At 41.4% G+C, this 23,869-nt stretch overlaps 1 protein-coding gene across 1 annotated transcript in view; it reads right to left on the bottom strand.

Moving 5' to 3' along the window:
* The window catches only part of SORCS3 (sortilin related VPS10 domain containing receptor 3), a 979,390-nt gene that overhangs the window by 301,744 nt on the left and 653,777 nt on the right, over positions 1-23,869 (bottom strand). The window contains exon 4 of the mRNA NM_001205986.3: positions 4,940-5,098. Coding sequence (NP_001192915.3) covers positions 4,940-5,098 — 159 coding nt within the window. The remainder of the gene's footprint in view (positions 1-4,939; positions 5,099-23,869) is intronic.

The raw sequence follows: 23,869 nt of genomic DNA, 5'->3' as shown, positions 1-23,869 counted from the left end.
GGACCCGATGAAAACGCAGTGTCTCTCTCTAAATAAAACATACCTTTTGTCCCAGTCTTATTCCACAGGGAATAGGCTTCAACACCACAGCCAGCCCAAGGTAATTCCCCACAGCCCCGTCCTCACCAGCTGGGGAGCCATGAAGCCTTTCTGTCAAGGCTGCTGAGGAAAATTCCCATCTCCTGCTAATCCTGAAGGCTCTGAGCACAATTACATTTCTAATCAGAGGGTTTTCATGAGAATATAAACGAAAGAAATGTCTTCATTTGTACCAGCATTCCAGAAGTACAAATTTAAACTTCCCTTTGAGTTTTCAGGCCTTCTACACACTAGATACACCCTAACTCACTGGTGTCCTGCTCACTGTGGCAGCCCACCCCCTCCACTGCAGACCCTGTTTGGCCAGTGACCATGCCCAGAGGAGCCTGGTGAACTACACAGTTCATGGGGTCACAAAAGAGTCAGACATGACGTAGCAACTAAACAACAATTCCCAAGACCGCATCAGTTTCTTAACCAGCTTGTCACTCTGTCAGCTGCTACTGAGCTTGGTGGATGGCCAGCAATAAAAACAAGACACCCATAGCTGCACACCCCCCTCCCTCCAAATTACCACATAGCAACCCTTCATTATGTGTGCCAGTGTTTCAGAAAGTGGCTTTTACATTGAAATTTCAGGCAATTCTAGACTAGTCTAGCCCAGAAGCGTCTGAAAAACAATCATGTCTGAAATCCCATTGAGATTCTCATTTCTGATGGCCAAAGCCAGCTAGGTGTGCTAAAGTTTCATTTTGCCAAGAAGACAAATGATAACAGAGAGCCCTGCAATCCCACCTCTCATGCAGGAAAACAGCTATTATCAGCTCTGCAGCTCTGCATCTCTGTGTCCACGTTGCATGCATCTGTGAATACATGAGCATGTGCCCATTCGAAAAACTATAGAGTTCCTTGTCAATATGAGGGATTGGTTTTAAACATCAGCTTTCTGTAACTATGAGAATAACACCTAACTTTTTAAAGGACTGCAATGTCCTCAAAACCGATCCCAAAATCTTTTCAAAACTTCTCGGTTTCAGTAAGATTATTGAGCCCTCCAGCTAATTCAAAATATCACAAAGTGAGTTGTTTCAGTCGTTAGCAAGGAAACAGTCTGATGGAGGCAAAAGAGAATCCTGCCTTCTAAACAACTGGTAAATACGCAGCTGCCCTAAGATGTTCTAGAGCTTTGGTTCTGAGAGGAGAGGAGTAGCTTTTCTTCTATTATTTCCAATTTGGTCAACCATAACATTATTTCTGCTGTGCTTTTTTTAAAACCACCAAGATTCTTATAAAAACATCTCCAAGATTCTTGTACACAAGAAAGAATTTCATCTTTACTGAGTCAGTTAATGTTAAAATGCAAGATGGCAGGAGGATCTGTAAGGCAGAGGGGAGCTGGCATAGGAGGTAATAGGACCCACAGTATAGCCAGAACAGGACTTGATCAAAGGCCCACATCGCACTGAGGAAGGACACAGAAAGACTCTGTGAGACTGGGACGCATCAGAATTGGAGAGGCATGATCCTCCCACAGGGTCAAGTGCAAGGTGCATTTGCCCTACCTCCACGCCCTTTCATCGCTTTGGAAGTTGGAAGGCTTGGCTCTCTTTCACCACCAACCTGGCCCTGACCAGCACAAGGTAGCCAAGTTTCCCAGGGGATTCACAAGCTGCCAGCCAATATCTCAATGAACACAAGATTATGTGCACTCTCAATTTCTAGACAGAATTTTGTTCTATCCAGAAGGTATTTCCTTAATTCTCCAGCAGTGCCTTTATTGAGTGAGAGCTCCTGGCAAGTTTCCTGCAGCTTTGGGGTAGCAATTTGGAAGGTAGAGCAATTGGATATTGTCCTTTTAAAATATCATTCAATTAGGTCTTTTGTAATACATACAAGGTAAAGAGATAGCCTTACAGATTCCAAAGAAATTGCTAGTGCATTTCATCAAAGGCACAAAAATGGAAACATCGATTCTCTCCTCACCACAAACATCTCCCTTTGATGCTGCAGTTACCTTAATACAAGCACTTTTCATTCTCTTTGGAAGAGGCCCGCGCCTCAATGCATGCATGTCAGAGAAGGCTGCAGTCCGAAACGAGACATCTGTATATCAGTCTCGGCTACCCTTGCATCTTCATTTGCTGCTCCAAAGCATCCCTCTCCTTGACTCTAAACCAATAAATTACCCCCAAATAAAGAAAAACTCTGCTGTAACCTGAATGCCTGGATGATGTTTTATGGCATCTCGACAAATGTTGCCGGGGGCATCATCAGCCTTCTCACACCATTTATTTAAGAGTGTCAGGGCACCAGTTAGAAACTTTATGGGCCTAAAGAACATTCAGCCACTTCACACAAAAGATGTCAACAAGAAAGAGAACTTAAGGAAGAATGCATCCAGAAATGTTCAGTGTGGTTAGGAAAATCCATCAGTGCCCACTGCCACATTTGCAAAGATTTTCACCAGGTGAAAAAGCAACCATCGAGTCAGAAACTATCTTGAATGCATTCTATCTGTAAGGGACTTCACGAGCAACGCTGTAGATGTTCTCAGTGCTGTGGAGCTGGAGAAAAGGAATACTTCTATATTGCATTTGGTTTATCAACCTCTTGGCATGAGATGTCTGCTGCCTAGCTGGTCTAACCTAGCTTGTCTCTGCATAAATAAAAACATGGTTTAAGACTTCTGAGTTTCATCTAAATAAATTATCATACAGCCATTTAGTAACATCTAAATGATTTATTTTTTTCAACACATATTCAAAATTCCTGGCTATACTAAGCATTTAAACAGAGACTATCTGACATTTGGCTAAGTCTTTCATACAATATCCACCTGATGCCATGAAAGAAATGTATTTGCAATGGTTTTTGCTCTGCAAATGTCATGCGGGTGTCCTTAGGGGACTGCATTTAGCACCTGATGCCCACCTTGAGGCTCTATTAATGAGAGATATAAAGGTTATGTTGAAACTATTGTTTAAAGGTGCTGACACCTCATACACACACACTCACATTTACAAATTACAGATTCAAACATATAGTGAGGAGCAACTGTTTCAGGACTTGAGAGAACAGAGACAAGAAGCTATTTTAAACATTATTCTGTAGACAACTCTATGTAGGACAGTACTTGTAAGCATCCATCCCCTTTCACTGATTGATTCCACAACATTGTGACATAATAGTTTGCCATCACACACTGTACTAAGGTTCTGGAAAAAGCAGGAAATACAAAGAACAATCTAAATTCTCTTCTCATAGATATAAATTGATCAACTATAAAGGGCTCATTACCATAGCAATGCATCCATCCACTAATTCATTTGCTTAACAAATATTTGTGCTGTGCTTAGTAGCTCAGTTGTGTCTGATTCTTTGCGATCCCATGGACTGTAGCTCTCCAGGCTCCTCTGTCCATAGGGGATTCTCCAGGCAAGAATACTGGAGTGGGTTGCCATGCCCTCCTCCAAGGCTCTTCCCAACCCAGGGATCGAACCCAGGTCTCCCGCATTGCAGGCTGATTCTTTACTGTCTGAGCGCCCATGGAAGTCCAAACTTTCAAATATAGCAAATATTTACTGATCATTATTAAATGGCAGGCACCGTCCTAGAGACTGGTGCTACAACAGTGAGTAAAAGTAGACACAACCCTGCTGTCCTGGAACTTGCAATCTAGAGAGAAATGCAAATGATGCCAAGTGCACATCAATCAACAGGAAAATCTCAACCATGACAGGTACTCTGAAGGGAAGTGTGCATAGCCTTGTAAGAAAGAACATCAAGGGGGATTTAACTTTGTCAGGGAGCTTAGGGACGATGTCCTGCGGAAGTGATGTCTGAGATCTGATAGTGAAGAGGTTTACTGTATGGAAGATCCCAGGCCCAGGAAAGAGAGCAAGGGAGACAGCTGTGGGGAGGGACTGAAGATGGTCACTGAAGTACTAACAGTGAGTTAGAAGACAGAAGGAGGGACCAGACCAAGCGGGTGCTATTGCAGCCTACTGAGGACTTTGGACTAATCTGTGAGCAAAGAGAAGATGCAGAAGGAATTTAAGCAAAGGCATGAAATCAAAAGATCTACATTTGGGAAATACATAGTTCAAGTTACAGGATGAACACATACTGTGAGAACTATCAGGGCTACCTCCTAGGTTTCTGACTTTTGCACCTGAATGAATACAATTAGGGAATACTGGAAGAGAACCAGCTTAGATGTGGGAAGATCAAGAGTTCATCTTTGGAATATGTTGAATTGAAAGGCTTCTGAGACATATAGTAGACAAGTCAAGTACACAGCTGGATATAGGTATGGATCTGAAGCTCAAAGGGGAGGACTCATTGAGGTACTCTATCTTGAATGTACTTTTAGAAAACAATGAGATGGACATGTTTGAGGCTTTCCTCCCTTTGCTAAACTGAGAACAATGGCATATTCCAATTCAAGGCAGCATGGTGTGATAGAATATGCCTAGACTTGAAGTCTGACAATAAGCTTCCAAGTTCTGACTCCTCTAGCTACCAGGTGAGTGGTTTGGAACAAGTACCTTGGCTTTTCTGCACCTTTGCTTACTTCAGTCTCCATAAAATTATTTTGAATATACATTTCCCATTTATAGCACAGGGTTTGTTTTAAAGGTTAAATGAGTAAAATCACACAAAAAACCATCTTAAACCTGTGAAATGACAAATGGCATAGTCATTAATGAAATATACCCACCTGCATATTTTGATATTAAAGACCAGAAAGGAAAGTTAGATGCTGCAGACACAATCAATGTAGTTGGAACAATGCAATGTCATTGAATACCCTCGTGTATATGGACTGAGTAAATAGGCAAGTGCTTTTCACGGGTGGTACCTGGGTGACAGGATGTGAATGAAAACAGAATGTGTTCACCTTTTGATCCAAACTGTAGGCCAGTACCCAGTCCTCCTGCTTGGGGTGAAAGAGCAGACTCTGGATGTAGAAGGTGAGCCGGTATTTCTGATAGGTTGCCCCTTCATCTGAGCTGATCAATATGCTGCTCTCTATCTCAGGATCACTAAGAAGCATGATCTAAAGAAAGGAAAGAGAAGAAAATATAGACAGAGTCAGTAGCAGAGAATAAATACAAGAAATTAAAGCATAAATATAAAGTCATTTCTACTTATATATCACAGCACAGAAAAGGGCATCTGGGTCTCTAGATGAAATACTGGTATTTTTTTTTCCTGATTCAGTCCTTTATTGGTGAATTGAGCTAAAATACTGTGCAAGGTTAGGTCTGCATACAAATGAGGCTTCATTTTTCTGATGTCCATCTTCTAAATACTTTCATTTTTGATATTTATACTTGTACATATTGGAAGTTTATTCTTATGGTCCTCTGTCCCTTGACCTTGGGATCATCACACCTCTGTCTTTTCGTCTTCCCTCTGTCAATTCTCCACATCACTCTCCATCACTCTCTTGCTTTTAAGTCATGAAAAAGATCCCACTGTTTTGTTCCTTCTGAACAGTTTTAGAGATTTAATTGATTTAGGTGGTTTCATGATCCCTTTGCTCTAGTTGTTTTCCAAAGCACATATCCCTGAAGGCCATTTTTGACAAATACTGATGCTCAAGAAAGTCTGTCCTTCCCAAGCCGAATGCACAGAGTGGTGTAGTGAACAGACATCTGAGACAGCAAGTCCAGGTCTCAACACTTCTCTGTATACTGTCACCTTGGAGCATTACTTAACTTCTAGAGGCCTCGGTTTCCTCAACAATAACTGAGTCTGATGATACCAGAACTGGCTTTGAATGCTTGGCATAATGCATATTCATGACAAGTGATAGCTATGGTTACTATCAACCTCTCAGGAGTCAAAAGTCTTCTATTCATAGGACCTCAGTGGCATTGGTCTCACTAAATGTGTGAGTGACATTTCAGTATTTAAATCCAGTAGACACTCAGACCTATCTTTCCCTTAGTTAAACCCTTTGCAGTCTTTGTGGCCACTGACAACTCCATCCTTCTGGAAGCATTTTATTCCAGGGGCTTCTGTAACACCATACTTATCTTGGTTTTCCTTTCTACCTCTTTTGATTACTTAACTTTCTGTGATTATCCTTATAGTATAACCATTGCTCAACCCTCAGTTTTGACCTTCTCTTTTCACTAGACACATTGTTCCTCAGTGACCTCTTCCACTCTCATTTTTATTTATTTTTTTGTTACCACTTTTCTGGCTACACTTCATAAATTACAAGTTAATCTAAGGTCTCCTCTCAGTTTCAGACTTGAACACTAAGTGTTCTGGCACTTTCTTCAGTTTGAATATCCCACAAGACCTAAAACTCAGCATGTCCCAGGATACCTCATCCAAGCCCCTGTCCCCACCCCTAGTGTTTCCTGGTTCAGTGAGGGTTTCCACCAGCCACCCATGTGAAGCCAAATGCCCGGGGTTCATCCCTAACTCTGCTTTCTCATTCACCTCCTATAATTAATTAGTCTCTAAGCTCCGCATGTTTTACCTACTAATTAACTCTAAAATCAGATCCATTCTCTCCCTGCCCATTGTGGTTCTGTTAGTCTGAAATGTGACCATTTCTGTATTGGATTCCTGTAAGATACCCCTAGTCCATCTCACAGATTCAACCAGTATTCCTCCAATTCCCTTTGTATACTGTGGCCAGAATAATCTAAAACCATTCAGTGACTTATCTTTGATTTTCCTACACCCTAAAATTCTTCAAATGGGTTGACATAACCTGCCCCTTGTGTTTGTTTCGCTCCATCATTAGCACAGCTCTTTTGACCTTTATCATCCAGCTCAACCCAACTTCCTTGAGTTCCTAATGTTTGTTAAGTGACTTAATGAGCAAATGAGTTTATTTCCTCTCGTAATTCGTCCTGTCTTGGGCTGTACTGCCACTAGCTGTTAGGGTTACAGCTACACACAGTATGTACCGTGGGGTCCAAAGTACCAAGTAAAGTCAAAGAAACATTTCCTTATGCTTCTAAAATGAAACTCTTGAAGAGTAGAGTTTTAAAATTTTACCAATAGTATATATCAGTATTATAAAGTAAGCTTTACACAAATTCAATGCCTTTAACTGCTAAGATTCATAGCCATTTTCCTTTTTTGTTCCTATATAACTTCCAAGACAAGCTTACTTTCTTTTTCTCAAATACTTGCCTTGGCTTCATTGAAATAAGTTATTACTAGTTATCAGCAAATTTTTGAGAAATAGATGCAGTACAGGCAGTCTAGTTTCTTTTTTCTTTTTTTAATTCATGTGTGAATAATCTAGGACGAAAGCTCTTAGATTCGTAGACAGAATAGCTGTCTCCTCCCTTGGCACTGTGAAGGGTAAGGACTACTGGAAAAAGCACCCCTGCTGACCTTGAAGAAACCTCAGAGGATGCATCCACACTCCTTGAAGACTGTGAGGACAAATATACTGGGAAAGAATGAGGCTTTCCTAACTACTCTCCCTCACTTCTCACCAAGTACTGATAGGCTACATAACAGGCAATGAAATCATTTCTCCCCTGGTGCAGAGAAATTAAACTGCTTCTTTTATGCAGGTATAAAGAAGTTTCATGCCCATGATTTTAATTAGAAGATAAGACCAACATCATAAATGAACTTTATTTTATATACCATGAGTTACAATAAGGGTTACCATCAAATATCTAGTGCAATGTACTCTCTTCCTCTAGCCCTGTTTCTTCCTGTACACACACTCCATACTTGCATACACAAAGCACATTAATCTGCACAACACAAACGTTACATGTATGTGTACACACATATGCTTACACGTACACCTCTGTGGCACATTTATGCATACATATGTACAGAAAAGCAATTATATATAAGGTGCACTGACATTGTGAGCTGGTTTTAGGGGACCCTTTTTGGCAAGAGTACATTTTTATTGCAATCTTTCTCTGAAATCCTTTTATATACTTTGATATCACTGGCAGTGTCTATATTAAATCTAGTGTCTGAGAAGAATGGAAGGAGGGATGTAGAAACCTATATGTTTTAGATTTCTGACCTACGCTGGGTACTTTGCAGGATATTTTATCGAAACCTCAAACAAATTATGTGATGGGTCATTATTTGTGTTTTACAGGTAAGGAAACAGGCTCAGAGGAGGAAAGTAACTTGCCTATTACCCTCTCTAACAGACTCAAATGTCACCACCTTGAGTCACATACGCACATACTAATGCTAATACTTTGCTACACCCGGAAAAGCACTTTGTCATCTTTACCAAGGGACAAGGGGAAGTCAGAGAAGCAGCTTTTTAGTCTTTTTTAAAGCATCTTTAAGAAACTGGTTCACTGGTAAAGAATCCGCCTGCAATGAAAAAGACGTGGGTTCAATTCTTGGGTCAGGAAGATACCCTGGAGAAGAGAATGGCAACCTACTCCAGTATTCTTGCCTGGGAAATCCCATGGACAGAGAAACCTGGAGGGCTACAGTCCATGGGGTCACAAAAGAGTTGCACATAACTTCATAACTAAACAACAACAACAAGAAATCTACACACAAAAAAAGCAGTTTCAGGAAAGCCCCTTTCCTCCTCTGACTCATTCAACTTTGGTCAAGAGGACATGAAGAATTAAATGAATAGGAATCCAAAGGGACAATAGAATGTTAGTGCTTGAAAAAGAAAAAGTGAAAAAAAAGAAAAAGAAGGAACCATAATATTAACATAAATGGAATCAGAAAGCAAAGCCTCAGTAGAAGTTAAGCCTCAGAGTAAAATATGTATATTTTGTATGACTCTACATAACAACTTCTATACCTACATATATAATGAAAATCACTCCACGTCCACCCAAACTGTTACTGGGAAGCAGGGATTTCAAAGGTAAAGAAAAGCCTACAAGGACAAAGCAGGTAAACTAAGTGAGCAAAGCAGATAAAGCAAGACAAGAAGCAGTAAGTACTTTGTCAACATAGAGAGTGCACACATTTCCTTCAAATGTTTAAAATGAGATTGTTACCAAAAACATTATACTCACATTAAATATCCTCTGTGGACTAAATTTGTGATATAGGCATGTGACTCTTGGCATAGTTATGAGAGTTTCATCCTACAAAGAAATTTACAAACCTTGCCTTTGAACCCATAATTGTAGGTGTATATGTAGAAAGCCTATGGCAATACAGGTTCAGACATCTGTGAATTCTGTATTTATATGATTTTGATAGAATGAGCAGGAAAGAGCTCCCACTAGAGATTTTTGTTTTGTTTTGTTTTGTTTGGCTTTTGCTCCAGTTTGGCTTCGATTCTTTTTCCAGCTTGTCCTGATACAAGATATGTATTGGTTATACACATATGCTGGAAGAGAAGGGGGTCTTTAAAACATGAACAGAGTTATCAATGCTATAGGCTCTGGGGCAGCTGTCCTGGGTTCACATCTCCAGTCTGCTACTTTATGTGTAAAAGTGAGGATATTACCCAGTTTTTCCAATCAGTTAGCTCATCTAAGAAAAATACTGATAATAATCATGTTTAACTCACCATGGTATTGAAAGGATTAAATGAAATAATGATTAAAGAGTTTAGCATAGGGCCACAACTGCTAAATAAACATAAATGTTTATCTATAAATTACCCAGAATAAGAACATAACTAAAGGCAGAAGTCGGAGAAGGCAATGGCACCCCACTCCAGTACTCTTGCCTGGAAAATCACATGGCAGAGGAGCCTGGTAGGCTGCAGTCCATGGGGTAGCGAAGAGTCAGACATGGCTAAGCAACTTCACTTTCACTTTTCACTTTCATACATTGGAGAAGGAAATGGCAACCCACTCCAGTATTCTCGCCTGGAGAATCCCAGGGACGGGGGAGCCTGGTGGGCTGCCGTCTATGGGGTCGCACAGAGTCGGACATGACTGAAGCGACTTAGCAGCAGCAGCAGCAAAGGCAGAAGTAATGCCAAACAGGTTGGAGATTTAGGTATTATTTGCTCTGTCACGACACCCCTCGTTCCAGAATTTTGTTGATAAAAACCTAAGGGATGGGTGGTGGGGGTATAGGTATAGGGGAAATGCTGTTCAATGAGCATCAAGTTTTAGGCCTGCCAGATAACCAAGTTCTAGAGATCTGCTGAACAGCATCGTACCTGGAGTTAACAATACTGCAATGCACAATTGGAAGAGTTTGATAAGAGGATAAATCTCACATTGTGCATCATCACAATTTTTTTTTAAAAATGTGAAAGGATGGGGGGGAAACAAAACTACATTTTACACTTATTTTACATGCATTTTATATTCCTGGCAACATTTTAAGAAAAGCATACTCTATTAGCAAATATAAAACACCACCAAAATGAACAATCAGTAAGTAATTGTCAACTCAGTAAACACAATTGCACTTTGAATGACCACTCTCGTCTCCTCAGTGGGAGGCTCTGGCCCATGAAGGAAGTAAACATACCTTAGGGGTAAGAACATAACTAAACATTCCTTAGGAGTAAGAACCTCATACAACCTATCTCTTTGAATTGGATTATTCCCTGTACATGGGTTGTACCTCAGATTAGAGATGAACAAGCTTTAGAGTTTATCAATATACATATGGTCCTTTTATCTTTTAGTAGGAAATTCCTGGTAAAGTTGAATAATGGTGGTCCTAATTTTAATGCTGGGTTGCAAATTACAAGGGACACAGGTGGAAGTCATGAATCAGGCAGAGATTTTGCTTCACTAACTTAGATTTTCAAAAGCCTATAAAGCTTGTTTGTGTCTAAGTCAATCAAAATCAGTACTGGAAATGATAAAATTCTCCCCAGAAATCTTTCTAGAATGCGTACCTTCCTGCTGCTGGGTAAGTCTTAAAGCACTCAAATTATAAAATTAATGAATATGTTCACTTTATTCAGTTGCCATACTCTCTTCCTCCTGTGTATGGTCTACAAAATGGGATGAAAGCTATAGGTTTCTCAGCCTCTCACTCTGCCAGAGTTTCCAGAAATGCAAAGGAAACAAATTGTAGTTCAATGCTTTGAAAACAGTCTCTGAATAGGAGTAAGCAGACTTCCTCTGAATAGAAAAGGAGAAATGCTATAATTTACTGTATAATTGAGTCCTAATGGGAGACTCTCAGGAGCTCAGTAAGAAATAACAATAATATCAATACAAGCTCACAAAGAGTATAAGAGACATTCTTTAGGCTGACCCCCTAAACCTACTGACATAATCAATATGTTGTTGAATATTGGTTTACACACAAATAGAGCCTGTTACAGATAAGGCTCTTAATCACAACATAACAATATACTACCAGTATCCACCCCCACCACCCTCTGTCTATTTACCTCTCTAACATTTCCCCTTATAGCAGAGGTTATAGCTGGCAGGAAAAGGGGTTGCCCCCAGGGGATATTCAACAATGCATGGAAACATTTTTTTCATGTAAATCAAAATTAACATACAATATTATATTAGTTTCAAGTGTAGAACATGGTATATTTTTATACATTCTGAAATTGCGTCAGTAAGACCAGATACCAACCTGTTACCATACAAAGTTATTAGAATATTACTGACAACGATCCTCATGTGCACTTCACCTCCTCCATAACTTATCATTTTATAGCTGGAACTTTGTACCTCTGATCCCCTTCGCTTATTTCATCCATTTCCCATCCCTGGAGACGTTTTAATTGTTAAAACTGCGGGGTAGGGAAGAGAGTAACTGGCATTTAGTGGGTAGAGGCCAGGTATGCTGCTAAATAATTAAAACGCACAGGACAACACTGGACAACCAATAATTACCTAGGCCAAAATGTCAATAGTGCTGCTACTGAGAAGACTTGTTACCAAGTTTGTGCATTTATAAGTGTATGTATGTATATATATGTGTGTGTGTATATATACACACACACATATGCATGTGTATATTATATATATCCTATTTAGCGGAAAATATGTAAACTACATATACAGTCTTCAGATAGAACATCAATGCATATTTATGCTTATGTGCATGTCCCTTTCACTCATTACCATTTATACATGCCATTCTCTTTGCCAGGATTAGACTCCCCACCTTTTCAGCCCTACCCATTATATTAAGTATATTTGTACTTATCCTTCAGAAATTAACTCAAGCACCTCCAGTAAAGCAACAATCATTGAGTTCAATCAGGAAAAAATATATAAAAATAACAAAATCAACAACAATAAAAAATAACTCAACTAAAAAATGAGCAAAGGACTTCAATAAACATTTTCCCCCCAAAAATACAAAATATATTTTTGATGAGGATTTAAGGAAATTGGAACCCTTGTGCATTGTTGATGGGAATTTAAAATGGTATAACTGCTCTGGAAAACAGTATCATAGTTCCTCAAAAAATAAAAAATGGAATTACACATGATCCAGCCTTTTCCTTCTGGATATATAGCCTAAAGAACTGAAGGCAAGATCTTGGAGAGATATTTGCACACCCATGTTCATATTGTTATTATTAACCACAGCCAAAATGTGGAAGCAACCCGTGTCTACTGATGGAAGAATAAACAAAATGTAGTATATACCTTGGAGAAGGCAATGGCACCCCACTCCAGTACCCTTGCCTGGAAAATTCCATGGACGGAGGAGCCTGGTAGGCTGCAGTCCATGGGATCACTTACAGTTGGACACAACTGAGTGACTTCACTTTCACTTTTCACTTTCATGCATTGGAGAAGGAAATGGCAACCCACTCCAGTGTTCTTGCCTGGAGGATCCCAGCAACAGCGGAGCCTAGTGGGCTGCCGCCTATGGGGTCACACAGAGTCGGACACGACTGAAGCGACTTAGCAGCAGCAGTATATACCTATATTGGAATATTATTCAGTCTTAAGTAGGAAGGGGATTCTGGCACATGCTACAATGTGGATTACACTTAAAGACATTATGTTAAATAGAATAAACCAGTCATAAAAAGACAAATACTATATGATTTCCACTAAAGTAATTACACTAGTCAAATTTATAAAGAGAGAAAGTAAAAAAATTACAGCCAGGAGCTGGGGGGAAACAGAAAATTAGGAGTTGTTTAATGGGCATAGTTTTACAGATAGAAAGCGCTCTGGAGACTGACCGCACAGCAATGTGGATGTGCTTAACAATTCTGAAATGCACATTTTAAAACAGTTATGTTAAACTATGTGGTATGTGTATTTTACCACAATTTAAAACACGAAATTAGATATGAAATGAGATGAAACAATGGTTTGAGAAAACTTGAAAACTAATCGGACATAAACACTATTCATTCAACCATTATTTCCAGAGTCTTTATGCCAGGCTCTACTATAAGGTCCAGGATAAGAGCAGTAATCAAACCAAATGAAAACCCTGCCATCAGAAAGCTTGCATCCAAGTGAGGGGAGAACAGAAAATAAGTAAATAAATAAGTAAAATATATAGCTTATCAGATGGTAATGAGTACTTTAGAGTAAAATAAATCAGGAAAGGAGACAGGAAGTGCTGAAGTAGGGGGGTGGGGGTCTGAAGCGTGAAGAGCAGGGTCAGGAAAAGCCTCACCGAGAAGGTGACAATTCAGAAAGGATGTAGGAGTCCAGAGAGCTAGAACAGAACAAAGGCGGCAGAGTGCTGAACGTGGGGGGCAGTAAGTGATACAAGCACCCTGGCTTTATCCCAGTGATGTGGAAAGCATCGGTGGGCTTCCAGCTAGGCACTGGAGCCTACGGCTTGTGTTTTGATCCTTTGACCATGGCTGAATAGAGCATTGTGAGAGGCAGGGAACAGCAAGGACAGAATCCGAGAGACCAGGAGGAGGCACTGAATCCAAGTGGGAGAGTCTGTCAACACAGGGCCAGCTCAGTTACTGAGACGTGGTCCGTCTGTGGGTATAAAGGAAAAGTCCTCTTACAGATGAGCTGTGGGGAGTAAGAGAAACCGAAGAGTGCATTAGAGAGCTTTATACTTGTATACCTGTATGTTCATCTCTGTGTTGCTTATCATGATCAAAAATCAGAAATAACTCAAATGATCAGGCAGATTTTTGGTCTGAATAAGTGGGAAAACAGAACTGGCCTTTATGAGACAGGAAAGCTCATGGGAGGAGTAGATTGCAGGCTGTAGAAATAAGGAGTATGATTTTGAAAAGGCTAGGTTTTGGATGCTTAATAGCCATCCAAAGGGACAGTAGATATACAAGGCTTATTTTCAGGAGATGGAGCTGGCCTGCAGATAAGAATTTAGGAGACATCAGTGTTTGAACAGCATTTAAAAATATGAATCTGGACACCAGGGAGACATGATAAAGATACAAAAGAGCCTGAGAACTGGGTTCTAGCATGCTTCGGAAGAGTCAAAGAGATACGGAGGGGCCAGAAATGGAGTGTGTGAAAGAGGAGAACCCAGAGTGTGTTGTGTCCTCAACACCTTGAAACCAAGGGAAGAAAGTATATCTGAAAAGAGAGTTGTTCACCTTTGTCAAATGTAGCTGACAGTTCAGTAGGATGAAATCTGGGGAACTGACCACTGAATCTAGCAATGCGGGGGATGCTGGTGACCACGGCAAAGGCAGAGGAGTGAAGCAGGCAGGCAGTGCTGATGCACATATAAACTGGCATGACTGTTCTGAAAAGCAATGTGTCAGGAGGGAACAGGACTCATAAATATTCATAATTTTGACCCTATAATTTCTCTTCTAGGACTCTGTCCAAGGAAACCATCAGGGACCCAATAAAAGGCTTATGCACCTGTGTGTTCATCTCAGTGTTATTTATAACAATAAAGCATTGGAAACAACTCAAATATCTGATAGAATAATTAAAGTAGGCTAAATCCACTCAATGGAATATTATGCAGCTATTAAGTATGAATTCAAATAGTTTTATGAAATGTGAAAAATAATCATATGTGGAAGCAGTGCAGGAAAAGCAGGCTGAAAACATATGAGGCGTAATCGCAAATTTGTTAAAAATGGTTTCTATCTCATGCCCATATATATGCACAAAAGAACTGGAAAGAAAAACTCACTGCATGTTTAACAGTAGTTATTCCTGTGCAGCATGATCATGAGTCATTTTTTTCTTTATACTTTCCTATTTTTTCTAATATTCTGCAATTACCTTTATAATGATGAAATGTTTCTATGCTCCTCCCCATATGCAGATATTCATACACACATACACACACTCACACATTCACTCTTTCCCACTAACCCTTTCAAGAATCCCAACAGAGTTATGCTACCCATTGTCTGCCCTTGGAAAGACTGAGAACCTGGACAAATATGTGTGCACACTGTGACCACTGTTCTGAGAGCAGAACAGGCCCGGGTGAAGGTCAGGTAGAGACAGTACCTCACTGTAGAAGCAACAAGAGCACCTCCCAGCTCAGAGAGTTGATCTCCTCCCTGGAGCAGGAATCCCTGGTGTCTGCCCCCACCCACGCTCTAAACCATCCACCTGCTTTGCACTGCATGATGGCTCCCCCCAGCACAGCTCTGATCCTGACCATGGCATTTCCTCACCATAAGAAATTCCAGTCACCTCAACAGGTCATGAAAATCAAATCTGGCACCTCAGACATCGTATAAGTGGGTTCCTGTGCTGTTCTCAAGCTTGATCTCTACAACATAGCCATAAACCCTACCCAGGAATTCCCTAAAAGTTTTTTTTTTTCCCCCAATCACTATCCCACTCCTCTAACATTCCTGTCTTTGCTAATGTTCTTCCCTTACCTAGAAAGCCCAGCATCTTCCCTCGTCCGTACCTTCCTTCCAGGCCCATTTTAACTCTCTCCCTTCCATGAAGTTTCTCCAATGCTTCAGCAGAATGATCTCTACCTTCCACCAACTCCACTGGCAAATTCATTGTCACAGTGAACTATGGCTTCATGTTTAAAATATGTGAAAAGTTATAAATATATTCATGTATTTTGACTTAGTTAAATTTTGTTTCACTTGTATTCATCTCACTGTGCCATCTGGATGCTAAGTTCCTGAAAGACAGAGAATGTCACATGTCCTGGTCCTTCTGGGGTTCAGGGAAGCACATAATAAATATCTGATGTGTGGTGAGTGAAGGTCACTCAAGAGTTTCTAAGTTTGCTTGACCAAATGTTTACTACATTGGATTTGTGATTCACCAATGCCCTGGCCAGAGAAGCCGGCTTCATCTCAGTAAGAGCAGTCAGCAAATCTTTACAGAGAGCACTGTCCGCTGGCAGCCCACCCCGCCCCAGCCCCACCTGCGGCAACGATTTCTCAGGGCAGTAATCTGTTACTCTGGTTCCTCTTGTCAAAGTCTAATGCAGATCAGTTAATAAATTGATGGTCATGTTAGTTAATAAACTGATGGCCATGTTAGTTAATAAACTGATGGCCATTTTATTTTTCTGCAAGATGTTTAATTCCAATATTTTTAAGAAAGCAATTTTATCCCTGGAAGAGAAGAAAAAAGAAGTTTCACAATTAAAAAAAAAACAAACCTGAAATCTGTAAGATTGGGTTGGAAGTCATTTTCATTCCTTTTGTCAAACTGTTTTAGTGTTTTGTTATGGTTTGATTTGAGGGTCTTTGGTCTGCTTGTTTGGTCTTTCTCCATCTTAGGAACACTAAAGAAAGATGCAAAACCAGACACGCACACCTGAGATCAGAGGGAGGGTGCTGAGACACAGGTTAGAAGGCAAAGGATTTGGTACAGTGTTTACACAGCCATCAATCATAACCAGAAGATCCTGAGAAATATCCAACTAGCTGAATTAAGATCATCCACATTAGTTATTGTTTCAAGCCTCCAACTTGCTACTGTGCACATCTGGGACCACAGTGGGGCCCCAGAGTTAAGAATCACTGTTCAAAATCCTAAAATCAGAAAGGCAATGACTATATGAAGAGATAAAGAAAATATGCTCACCAGCCCGCATATTATCTACCATCTACCACAAAACACACCTAATGTATAAGCATCTTGTTGAAGCCATGGGTGAGAAAGATTCTGAAAACACTCTAAGGCACAAGGGATGGTAAATGGAAATTAATTGCATAGTACTCATTATGACTAATTTTAAAATTGCAGGTTGTCATTGATACAGTATTTATCTAGTATGGTAGCTTTAGTATTTCATTCTGGGAACACTATAAAAAAAATAGGGAGACCTGCTAAACTATTTTTCCCAACAGATCTTGAATTCTTCCTATGAGGAGCCTTCAAAACCTAGGCAATTTTCAGGGACTTAATCCTACTGGGATTAGCAATTTGGGAACAATTATTCTTGTTAAAAGAGGCAAGACAAGTATTAGCTTATGCCAAGGAAAACAATTAGGGGAATAAATACGCCTGGAAATGTCCTATGTCCTGATCTAGTTGGAAGAAACTATGCTATGGAGAGCTTCATTAGCATCAGGAACAAATCACTCCATTCCAAAAGCACCTCCTTTTTAAAAAATTAATTAATTTATTTTAATTGGAGGCTAATTTCTTTACCCAACAAGAATGAGAAGCATGTGAATACGAGTTAGAACTCAACTCCTCACCCCCATCACCATTTATGCTTCTGAGGGATAGGACGGGCTCCCAAACAGCTAACTGCTGGATGTGATCAACAGGGAGCAAGGTGACTTTCTGAAGAGCAGCCCTTGGGGCCAATGACCACCTAAAAGCCAGTCTGTCCCAGCTAGTGGGCACCTCACTGTCCCTCAGCAGTGCAGGAACCATCCTAAGAAAGGCAACTGTGGCACTGGGTCCAGTCTCTCAGACCAGAGACACTGAGCTTCCAGAAAGAGTGAAAATGAAAAAGAATCAGGCTCTGCAAGGAGCTGGAGGCCCTTGATCTGTGATTTCCACCTCTAGCTCAAGACATCTGCTCTGCCTTCTTTCACCTTCAAGTGGAGTTCGTATCGAGGCCTTTGAGTGGCATCACATTTTATATTTTGCCAAGTCCTTCCACAGCTGTTTTCTCCTCAGTCTGCTCCCTGAGGAAGGCAGGGCTGGTATTGTTACCCACTTTATTAGCTTCCTGTGGCTGGAAACAAATTACCACAAGCTTAATGGCTTAAAAATATGTAATTTTATTACCTAACAGTCCTGGATGTCAAACCCAAAATGGGTCTCACTGGGCCAAAGTCAAGGTGTCAGCAGGGCTGCCTTCTGTCCTGGAGGCTTAGGGTGAGACTCTTCTCCCTTGTTTTGTCCAGCTTTTACAGACTACTCCCAACCCTGGTCTAAAAGCCCCCTTCCATCTACAAAGCCAGCAATGGCCAGTCCAGTCTTTCTCACATCACAACACTCTGACTCTTCTTCCCTCTTACAAACTATCAACTAAAAAAAGCACCACCTAAAAGCTGAGAATTCTGTTTTATTCAGTGAAATTGCTGAGGACTTAAGCCTAGGACGCATTCTCTCAGATAGCTCTGAGGGATGGCTCTAAAGAGGCAAGCCAGGAGCCAGGATGCAAAGGAGTTTATGCAGCAAAACCAGGTAGTTAGAACATCAAAAGACTACTGTTAATTAAAGAAAACTCAAACATCTCACCTTAATGAATTTAGCGCTATTCTATATATGAGAAGATGCAATAGTCTGGGTTCATTGAAATCCTTCCTTTGAGATGAAACCTACCTTTCCAGGGCCAGTATCCTGTTTTTTCTCCTGCCTGAATCTTTTCAGGGTGCACAGCCAGGGTTGACAGCAGCAGCCTGATGGTCACAACCGCATTTACTTACTGATATGGCAGGGACAGCCTTTGTCCACACTTCTAAGGACCTTTCCAGAGCGCTCCCCTGGCAACTGAGCCAGGCAGGTACTCTCTGTAACCATCACCATCCTAAGTCAGGCAGTTTCCAGACAGGAAGGGGAAATAAAGCCACAGTGACAGTACAAATTTTTAAGGGCAGCAGATGAACGACCTTAATTCCACCTACAATTTGAATCCCCCTTTATCATGTAACCTAACATATAAACAGTCCAGGGATTGGGATTTTTCCAGGCGGCCAACCACGTCCCTTTCTAGGGGCAAGGAAACCAGGAGCCTGTGATGAGCAACTTGCCCAAGGTCACATCTGGTTTACACATCTGTAAAAACGGGGCTCAAACTCAGAACCTGCTTTCCCAAGTTGAGAGCTCTGTCCTTGCTGTTCTGTATTGGTAACACGTGAAGGAAAGCCAAAGGACGCAGCGAGGGAACAGAGTGAGTGCGACACAGGAGCAGAAAGGAATCAGAGCTGGAGAGACTCCTTAGGCCTTTGTCCACCACCACCCCCAACTCCCCCCACCCCCGCCCCGCTTTGGTTCCCACCCCATCAGTTGCAAATTTGACCCCTTTCTTCCCAAACAAAAGAGCCCTTGGCAGAATGTATTTTTCTTTTCCTTTTGGGTTTTCAGGGAGTTGGGTTGTTTGGTGGGGTTTCCTCTCTTTCCCAACATGAAGCAGGAAGGGAGGGGACCAAGAGGCAGCAATTTTGCTAGGCAGGTATTCTCTGTAATGATCCATCATCCTGTGCTGGGCAGTCCCCAGACAGGCAGGGGAGAGAGAGCCACGATAACAGTAATAAACAGAGAAGAGTGTCTTCCAGGTAACAGCATAATGAGGAGACCCAGCTGCTGCAGTCGGGGAGAGTGCGTAAAAGCAAGAGAGGAAAAACTGAAGTGGAGAGAGGATGGAGATGTCCAAAGGTTGTGGTTTTATATTTTGCCCCAGTGACCGCTACTCTGTGTATGTGTGTGCATGTGAGTGAGCTTGTGTGTGTTTTCTCTCCCCATAGCTCCAAGAAAGAAAGCACCACACACACCCTCACAAACTTTAGGTTGTTGTTAAGGATGAAGCAGCACATTTGTCAAAAGGTCCAACTGCCACCTCAGATTCCAAAGCTTGCAAAGGATCCACCCCTATGGTGATTTAGATTAATCGCTTCTCATTAAGAGCCAATAAACAAATGGCACCAGGAGCGCTCCTCTCAGCCACAGCCCACTGTTGTGGTGTCTAATTGCCAAGCGAGAGCACAGGCAGGCCGGAGAGTTGTCAAATATAATTTATAGGTTTTTAAGATCTAATCATTTTCTATAACATTAGATTAAATGACAGTTTGTATTAAAGAGGAAATTACATTTCAGCTCGCTTTCTTCACTTTCCCCCAGCTTTTCTAGCTATGATTTTCAAAGAGCTCTAATTCCACAGCGCAGGGCCAGAAAATGCCCTTGACAGTGTACTTCAAAAGGATCAGTCCAAGGGCTTTCCTGCACCCAAAAGTCTGTCCAGAGAAGGGGGACCAGAGATAAATGGGAATATTCTCTTAACTGAGGCCCCTCCATTTAGGAGCCCCGTAAAGTCAGCCCCCCTCAACTTCACCAGAGCTGTGCTGTCTTACCCTGTGACCACCCTCAGCACTGAGGCAAGGAAAAACTTGTACAAATAATATACCTACATTCCACTCCCAGGTATATATCCAAACAAATTCAAACCAGATACTCAGATACATGTACATTCCTGCTCACAGCAGCACTATGCACAGAATGTAGCTAAAACATGCAGAAACATTCATCAATAGACGAATGGATAAGCAAATTCTGGTACATATACATGGATCATTGCTGCTAAGTCACTTCAGTCGTGTCCGACTCTGTGTGACCCCAGAGACGGCCTCCTACCACGCTCCTCTGTCCTGGGATTCTCCAGGCAAGAACACTGGAGTGGGTTGCCATTTCCGTCTCCAATGCATGAAAGTGAAAAGTGAAAGTGAAGTCGCTCAGTCGCATCCAACTCTTAGCGACCCCATGGACTGCAGCCCACCAGGCTCCCCCGTCCCTGGGATTTTCCAGGCAAGAGTACTGGAGTGGGTTGCCATTTCCTTCTCCAACATGGATCATTACTCAGCCATAAAAAGGAATGAAGTACTGATAACCTGTCACAATATGGATGAACCTCAAAGGCATTATGCTAGTGAAAGAAGCTGGTCAAAAAAGGTCACATATTGTATGACTCCATTTGTATGAAATATTCACAAAAGGCCAGTCCCTAGAGATAGGCAAGTTGGTGGTTTCCAAGGACTGGCTAGGAAGGAACAGGAAGTGACAATTTAATAGTTACAGGGTTTAGGGGAAGGTGATGAAATGTGTTGGACAAGATAGAGGTGGTGGTTGCACAGTATGGTGAAGGTATCCAATATCACTGAAGTGTTCATTTTAAAATGGTTACTTTTATGTTATGTGAATTTCACCTCAATAAAAATACAATAAAAGAGCTACGGGCAGCACTGGGTGTCTCCAGTCTCCCCTGGGCAGGCCAAGAAAAACTAGGATGACAATATTAAACCAAAGTTACTAGTAAGCACAAAACTGACTCCCATCTGGCTTGTAAAGTAACCAGTCGCCTAACAAACCCCTCTCCTTGATGAAAACTAATAATAATATAGTTGGTCTAAACAGCTCCCACAGCCCACTGCCATGAGGAAAGCCTGAACAGCTACACTAACCCTGATTCCACGACTGGCTTGTGAGTCTCAGCACTGGTCTGCTTTCTTCCCACGATGCCCAGCTGCAGCTCAGGCTGAAGAATCCACACGAAGAACTCATGTGTCCTGCTGATGTTAGTAACAGTTCCAGGCTGACGACCACTCCCAGGAACAAATCCCATTCTAATCGTCTCAAGCCTCCTCTTCCTATTTCTTGAAAATTAACATTGCCACCAGGTTTAATTAACAAGCAGAGGCTCCTTCATGCCTAAACACCATGCTTGAATGCTCTCTTTTTAGAGGATGGTGTGCAGGTGCTTGCTTTATATAGCTTTATGAAGCATGTGTTATAAAACCACCTCAACCATATGGCTTTTCTATACCATGGCAGTCCATTCATTTCAATCCCATAAAATCCTAGCAATATTTAAGTGTTAAAGGTGACTTTCACTATGATATTTATTATTGGATAATGAAAAATGGGACAGATAGCCTTCAAACCTCCAGGCAATGGACTGAACCACGTCTCTTCTAAGCTTTTAATAACAGGACTACTATATTTCCTGGAAATGACACAAATTCCCAGAGTCCCCTTTGAGATTCTCTTTTGGCAGCATGAATTTTCTTAACAGTTCTTTTTATTTTTACTTTAGTGGAGACCAAATCTCGTATCAGTCAGAGGAAAATCAGTTAGTTGAATATTTGAATCTGCTTTCTCCATCAGACTGGATGCTTTTAGCATAGCCCTGCCCTTCGCATTTGGCCAAGAATTCCCTATGACTCGTGACTCCCCTTGCTGTAGATGCCCCTATAGAACTCAACATAGAGAACTGTCAGAACACAGCGGGAATTAACTTATGTCACGGTTCCCACCTCTGGACCCTCTTGAATCCTATGTCCTGTTGCTATTATATGAGTTAGCTTGCTTATGGTCATCCATTACTCTGTATGTTTGTGTCTTTAGCAGACTGCGACATCTCTGAGAACAGTGACACCTGACTTACCTTTCTATCCCTGGCATTCAGCATAGTATCTGGTATGTTGCAGATGCTAATAGCTATATGTGAGTAAAATAATAATTAACTAACTCTGAGAAAACTATCATAGAGTATGATCATCAATCACAACTATATCAACACACAGTTGAGAGCACATGAAAGATACAGCACTCTTCTTAAAATCCTACAGTTGTCAATGATATAATTGTTAGCCAACAGTGGCACCATGGAAAAGACCATCTGAATCTCTGAAACCCCTGTTAAACACTACATCTTCCTACATCCTACCACAGATACCCCAAATTGGGATTTCGGATTCAGGAAGCAGACCCCTGAACTGACCTTATGACAAACACTGAGATTATTCTAATGCATACACGTGTCAGCATCTCCCCTTTAGAGTGTCTGCAGCAAGAATATCAGTTTTCCTCCAGTTTCTTACAGAACAGAAGTAAACTGCTAGTGCCTGATAGCCCTGTATTAAGGGGGTGGCCATGGAAAGTTTGAAGGACTCACACAAATTAAAATGGATCATGAAATGCTGAGGCATCCTTTGCACAACGGGTTAGAGTTTCTGGACTCAATGGGAAACCAAGGGCTGCAGATGAGAAGGAGGTGGCCCAGGGGCAGAACCAACCACAGCAAGGGAATCATGGCAGCAATGATTAATATCCTCCCCTGACTAGTCTTTAACCCCCACTACTCTGTCACAGGGCTTCCCTGGTGGCTCAGCTGGTAAAGAATCCGCCTGCAATGCGGGAGACCTGGGTTTGATCCCTGGATTGGGAAGATGCCCTGGAAAAGGAACAGCTACCCATTCCAGTATTCTGTCCTGGAGAATTCAATGGACTGTATAGTCCATGGGGCTGCAAAGAGTCACAACTGAGTGACTCTCACTCATCTGTCAGAGGTGCAATCCCCAAACCGCCCCCCCTCATAACTCTATGTCTTCCCCCCTAAAGAGCCTACATTTTCGGCTTTCTAAACATCACCCATTTACAGAACTGGAAAGAAATTAGCATCAACTGTGGAGCAATAAGCTGCTTTCTACATTTAGTTTCTGGACTAGAAATGAGCAGGAATTAGCCAGCTTCTCTCCTCATTAATAGGCAACAGTTGCCATCCCTGCTAATTTACAACATGTTAACACAACTTGAGCTACTCCCTGGCTGTCGTGACTAGCTTAAGGTGACATCAAAGGGAAACACATAATATTTGGTGTCACTGTGTGTATTCATTTAGGCTGGAGAGGCAAGGATGTGGGGATGCAAACTTGAATTTGATCAGAATAGAGTAAGCACAGCTCTCAACTCAGTTCCAAGGTGGAAAGCAAGGGGACTTTCAGCCTTTGTTCCTGCCCCATGGTTTAATGCAGACCCTAAGGATCCTGGACATCTAGACTAGGAAGGGCCAATTTAAGTCAAAG

This window comes from Bos taurus, chromosome 26, assembly GCF_002263795.3.
Source record: "Bos taurus isolate L1 Dominette 01449 registration number 42190680 breed Hereford chromosome 26, ARS-UCD2.0, whole genome shotgun sequence".
NCBI classification, from domain to species: domain Eukaryota; kingdom Metazoa; phylum Chordata; class Mammalia; order Artiodactyla; family Bovidae; genus Bos; species Bos taurus.
This window is presented reverse-complemented; position numbering and strand designations above follow the sequence as displayed.